The sequence below is a fragment of the Chelon labrosus genome, assembly GCF_963514085.1.
Source record: "Chelon labrosus genome assembly, chromosome: 18".
In the NCBI taxonomy this organism is placed as follows: Eukaryota; Metazoa; Chordata; class Actinopteri; order Mugiliformes; family Mugilidae; genus Chelon; species Chelon labrosus.
This window is the reverse complement of record NC_140351.1, coordinates 26,084,488-26,090,487: the sequence shown is the minus strand read 5'-3', so window position 1 is coordinate 26,090,487 and position 6,000 is coordinate 26,084,488. Positions and strand designations below refer to the sequence as shown.

General features: G+C 41.4%; 1 protein-coding gene across 4 annotated transcripts in view; it reads right to left on the bottom strand.

Annotated features, from left to right (window-relative positions):
- Positions 1-960: 960 nt before the first annotated feature.
- The window catches only part of LOC311503892 (uncharacterized protein), a 34,406-nt gene continuing 29,366 nt past the window's right edge, over positions 961-6,000 (bottom strand). For all 4 annotated transcript variants that reach the window (XM_084566800.1, XM_084566801.1, XM_084566799.1 and 1 more), the window contains exon 11: positions 961-1,343. In XM_084566800.1, coding sequence (XP_084422926.1) covers positions 1,337-1,343 — 7 coding nt within the window. In that variant the 3' untranslated portion in view covers positions 961-1,336. The remainder of the gene's footprint in view (positions 1,344-6,000) is intronic.

Sequence of the window (6,000 nt, the reverse complement as noted above, 5' to 3'; positions counted from 1 at the left end):
TGGTTCACCTGAAACTTTCTAAAACTAAACAGTGATAAAACAGAACTCCTCCTCATGGGAACCAAATCCACACTTTCCAAAGCTGACAGTTTTTCCCTCACAATCGACAATTCCTTAATTTCCTCCTCCCCCCAGGTTAAGAGTCTGGGTGTCATCCTTGACAGATCACTATCATTTCAATCTCACAGCAATAACGTTACCCGGTCTGCATATTTCCACCTATGCAATATAAATCGTCTCCGCCCCTCTCTCAGGCCCCACACCATTCCAACTCTCTCCTTTTCGGCCTCCCCCACAGATCCCTCCATAAGCTTCAAATGGTCCAGAATTCAGCCGCTCGCATCATCACCAAAACCCCTCATTTCACCACATTACCCCCGTGCTTCAGCATCTCCACTGGCTCCCAATCAGATTCCACATCGACTTCAAGATTCTTCTCCACACCTTCAAGGCCATCCATAACCTCGCCCCTCCTTATCTCTCGGATCTCCTCCATGTTGTCACCCCCTCCCGCTCCCTTAGATCCTCCTCCTCTATCCACCTCTCTGTGGCCTCGGCTCGCCTCAGTACCATGGGGAGCAGAGCCTTCAGTTGCTCTGCTCCCCAACTCTGGAACTCACTCCCACCAGACATCCGAAACATTGACTCTTTCCCTCTCTTTAAATCCAGTCTCAAAACCCACCTGTTCCAGAAAGCTTATCCACCATGATTGTACTGTTTTTGTTTGTTTGTTTTTTTAATATATTGTTTTGTGTCTTTGTTTTTGTACAGTGTCCTTATAGATAAAATGTAATATTATTATTATTATTATGTTACTGCACACAAATGTTCACTATGATTGAAGAATGAAATGTATATTAAAACGAGAAAAACAATTAAAAACATGTTTTACTTTGTGAGCAGCAGCAATTGTCCACTCGAACGTCATCAGTAGAAAAGACAGACAGGAACCAGTTACAGAATATCTGTATTTATTAGCAACATCATGATTCATAAAAGAAGTTAAATCCAGTTCATAGGATGGTTTACTGATCTGATGGCAGCAAAAAATATATATGTACTATCAATTAGTTTCTCTTGACGTTACATTTTTATCAATCCATTTAAAACATCTACATGAAAATTAAATAAAGTGAAAACTATGACGAGACACAAGGTGAAGGATCAACTTGCCTTCTTCACAGTTTGATAGGTCAGCACTGTGCTAAAGAAAAAAAAAAATCAACATGGGGACTAAATACTCCCTTTAATTGGCTGGTTTTTACAACTCGTGTTGTCGGTCACAAGCGAATCAGCAACGTCCGAATAGAATACGTTTCCACAGTCGAACTACCAGTTAGAACCTATAAATAGCAGAGATAGAGACAGAAAGAGAAAGACGGACAAGGTCAGAGGAATTCAGGTCACGATCCACAGGTGGACTGGAGCAACAAAAAAAAAAAAAAGCACACATGGACAATAAAGGAGGAGATGAAGGGATTTGACAAGCTCTGGCTCTTGAATTAAAATGGTAACAGATCAGTGTGGTAACAGATCAGTCAACAGAAAACTGCCCCAGGGCAAAGAGCGGCTGTTACACATCAGGGACAAACAGAGGTTAACACATGTAAGTGTGTTAAGTTGAGCCTAGGACCTATGGACATAACACGTTTCTCTTGAATAGCTTTAAAACACAGTTGTATGCGTGAACTTTTACCTAATAATACTATTCAACTAAAGTTGAATAAAGATTTAAAGTTCAGGGTGTAGTGGAGGAAATATACACATAAAAACTAAAAAGTGGTGAAAAGACTAGTAATATTTCCAAAGCCTGTCATTAACATGGTTGTCAACATTGTTGTTCAAACCTAGCAACAATAAAGTAGGCAGCTGGGACTTGACAAAGACAGGAGCACTCTGATTGGTCAGAAAGCCACCAAATAGTAAATTTCTCGAAACTATTTTATTGATTGGTCAACTAAACTTTTGGTAAACCTATTTGACCCATTGTTGGAATTTAGAGAGAGAGAGAGAGGGGCCCTACCCTTTGTCAAGTCCCAGCTTCTTATGTCAGGGGTTCCCAAACTTTTCCATGCCAAGGCCCCCCAAACAGCATTAGCTTCTGGCCGGGGACCCCATTTGCAAACCTAGAGACAAAACTACAAACTATATAAAGAAACGTCATCTTTTATGTTTTTTCTTACTTTTATTCACTATTCAATAACTATTACATTTGTTTAGCATAAGTACTGCCTCATATTTTCTGATTTTAGTTGGCCAGGAGTTCTTAGGTTTTTTTTTTGCAGCAGTGTCCTCCATGACAGGGCTGTTGGTCTGTTCCTTCGGTCTCTTTCTTGTCAAAAACCTGTCCATTTTGTGCTAGCTACACGCTAGCTACACGCTAGCTACATGCTAGCTTGAGGAGCAAAGCAGCTTGATAAGTGGTGCAAACCGCCAGGTCTACACAGATTATGAAGTCATGAACGATTTTGACTGGCAGGGAATCAGAAGGCTGAGCATGGCAAATAACATTTAGATATGATATATTATTAATATTTATGTTTTATGGTAATGATTTAAAAAATAATTAGATTATATTTTATAATAATGGTTAAAAATGAATCGATTATATTTTTTTTCATTTTTCTAATTTTTTTTCTCATCTTCCCTCCAATTGTCTGAGGCCCCCCTAGCGCCCCCTGGCGGCCCCCCAGGGGGCCGAGGCCCCCACTTTGAAAACCACTGTCCTATGTTACTGTTGCTAGGCTAGGCAAACAATAGCAATGTGGGGGTCCATTCCCCCTTTTACGGCCTACATCACAGCAACGTCACAGCGACTACTGTTATCAAAATGTCATCTTGCTGTGTTGTAGGGTACCAGAATCTGAGGAGTATAGTTAATACAGTCAAGCCCGAAATTATTCCTACCCCTGAATATTTTGACTTAAAGTTACTTTTATTCAACCAGCAAGTGTTTTCTTGATTGGAAATGACACAGGTGTCTCCCAGAAGATAATAAGACAATATACAAGAGGCATCATTGTGGAAAAAGTGATTTCTCAGCTTTTTTATTTACATTTGAACAAAAAGTGGCATGTCCAAAATTATTCATACCATTCTCAATAATAAACAGAAAACCCTTTATTGGCAAACAAATGCTGCCTATAATTGCCGACCAGCTTTTTGCATGTCTCCACTGGTATTTTTGCCCATTCATCTTGAGCTCCAACTCTTTTAGGTTGGAGGGTCTCCTTGCCATCACCCTGATCTTTAGCTCCCTCCACAGATTCTCAATTGGATTCAAGTCAAGTTTTGTGTGCTTTATCTGGAGAAGGGGCGTCCTCCTTGGTCTGTGTTGGTGGAACCCAGCAGTGTCTGTTGGACTGTCTGCCTTGAGACATTGCCAACAGCAGAGCCCAGACTCACCAGGATGGCCTTGGTGGTGATCCTTGGGATTCTTTTTACCTCTCTCACTCTCCTCCTGGCCAACACAGGCGTCACTTCAGTGAGCTCCTTTGTCTTAACCATGACTGTCCACAAACCAAGTGCAGAGAGCTGCTGTTTTTCACCTGTTGAGTTGATTAAAATGGCTGTTCCCAATGAATTAGGGTAATTAGGATGCTTTGGAACAGCTTGGACTATTTGGAATGGTATTGAACTTTGGATTTGTCCATAGACTGTGACAGTTTGCAAAGGGAATGAATAATTTTGTACATCGTCTTATTATCTTCTGGGAGACGCCTGTGTCATTTCCAATCAAGAAAAACTTGGTGGTTGAATAAAAGTAACTTTAAGTCAAAATTTGCCAGGGGTATGAATAAGTTCAGGCTTGACTGTAGCTCCAAACTGAAATTTTATTGCATACAGAAAATGTCAAAAAGATCTAGCTAACGTTAGAATACTGAGCAACGCTGATACTTGATTGCATGCCTCATTTACTTCATATTTTGCTAAACACCTCTGACACATCCATTAGCCTATGTAACTATTGCATATATAACACATATGTAGTTAACTTTATGGTTGACATATACAATTTGTAAGTTACTTATCCAGCCATACTGGTGCAGTTAGCTGTCAAGACGTAGCCATTGGTTCAGGTCACAATAACCCAAGCCTGACGCAGGTTTGTTTTCCAGCCTTGCCACTAGCTAGGCAGAACCTCAGCTCGCACAACACAAAACTCATCCGTTAAATCTTTGTAAGTATAGTCTTGTTCAAGATCATTCAGGACATAATTACATCCATCTAAGGATTTATATATCCTCATATTGTCTTTAGTGTACACACTTGGTTTCTCTGTCAAGTGTCCAACCATTGCACAGTAGGTAATCCTGTCAGAGCCTCCATGGGTCCCATCTATTGTCTATTGTCCCACCATTGTCAAAATCAAGCAGAAAGAAGCTGCTAGTCCATGTTAACTAACTTATTGCTGTAGATTGTTTAGCCTCCAGCTAAGTCCCACCCACAGAAAAACATTATTGTGTTTACTAACCAAGGTTATAATAGTTTTGGATTTTTCATTTTAGTTTTGACTTTTTTCCCTCCAATTCAGTTAGTTTTAATTCGTTTTTAGTGTGGGTTTGCTAGTTTTTATTAGTTTTTATATTTTCAAAAATGCTTAGTTTTTGTTTAGTTTTAGTATTAGTTTTAGTTTTCTCATACTTTGGGTTATTTGTCAGGTGCAGGATTCAAAAAGATCAGAGTGAGTTTTCTATAATAAAATTCAACAAAAGATACGTTTAAAAAACGAGACTGAGTTAATTTAGATAAGATAAGACATGTTTATTGATCCCACGTATGGGAAATTAACTTGTCACAGTAGCACAGAATTTGTCAAAATATACAAACGGTGACGAATAAAAAAAAACAGAAGTACTGATTGGAAAAATATATACAAAAAAAAAAACAACAAATATAAAGACATTCTGTATATACACTGTGGTGGTGAAATAATAAATTTACAAATAAATAGATTGCTAAAAACTTTAGGAAAAACTATAAGTTGGTGAGGTAGTGGTTTGTGCAAAAAGGCAGTGCAAAAAGGCAGATTTATTTGTGCAAAATGACAGTTCTTATTGACTCAGGCTGATGTTGTACAGCCTGATGGCAGTTGGAATGAATGACCTGCGGTAGCGTTCCTTCTTGCAGCGTGGATGCAGCAGTCTGCTGCTGAAGGAGCTGCTGAGGTCTGAAACAGTCTGATGCAGTGGGTGAGAGGGGTTGTCCATGATTGATGTCAGCTTGGCGAACATCCTCCTCTCATCCACCTCCTCGATGGAGTCCAGAGAGCAGTCCAGGACAGAGCCGGCCCGTCTGACCAGCTTGTTCAGTCTCTTCCTGTCCCTCTCTGAGCTCCCACTGCTCCAGCAGACCACTGCATACAGGATGGCAGAAGCCACCACAGAGTCATAGAAAGTCCTGAGCAGTGCCCTGCACACTCCAAAGGACCTCAGTCGTCTAAGCAGGTTGAGACGACTTTGGCCCTTCTTGTACAGGGCGTTTGTGTTATGTGTCCAGCCCAGTTTATTGTTAAGGTGAACACCCAGGTACTTGTAATCCTCCACGACCTCGATGTCCAAGCCCTGGATGTTCACCGGTGCAGTCAGCTGTGGTTTCCTGCTGAAGTCAATCATCACCTCCTTTGTCTTGCTGGCGTTGATGTGCAGGTGGTTCAGTGCACACCAGTCCACAAAGTTGGCGATGACCTCCAGGTACTCCAGATCGTTTCCCTGAGACACACGCCCGACAATGGCTGTATCATCAGAGAATTTCTGGAGGTGGCAGCTGTCCGTGTTGTGTCTGAAGTCCGATGTACACAGGGTGAAGAGGAAGGGAGAGAGCACAGTACCCTGCGGCGCCCCCGTGCTGCAGACTACCACATCAGACACACAGTCGCGAAGCCTCACATACTGCGGCCTGTTAGAGAGGTAGTCAGTGGTCCATGCAGCCAGGCTACTGTTAACTCCAGCTTCTTCCAGCTTCCCCCTGAGCAGTGATGGTTGGATGGTGTTGAAAGCA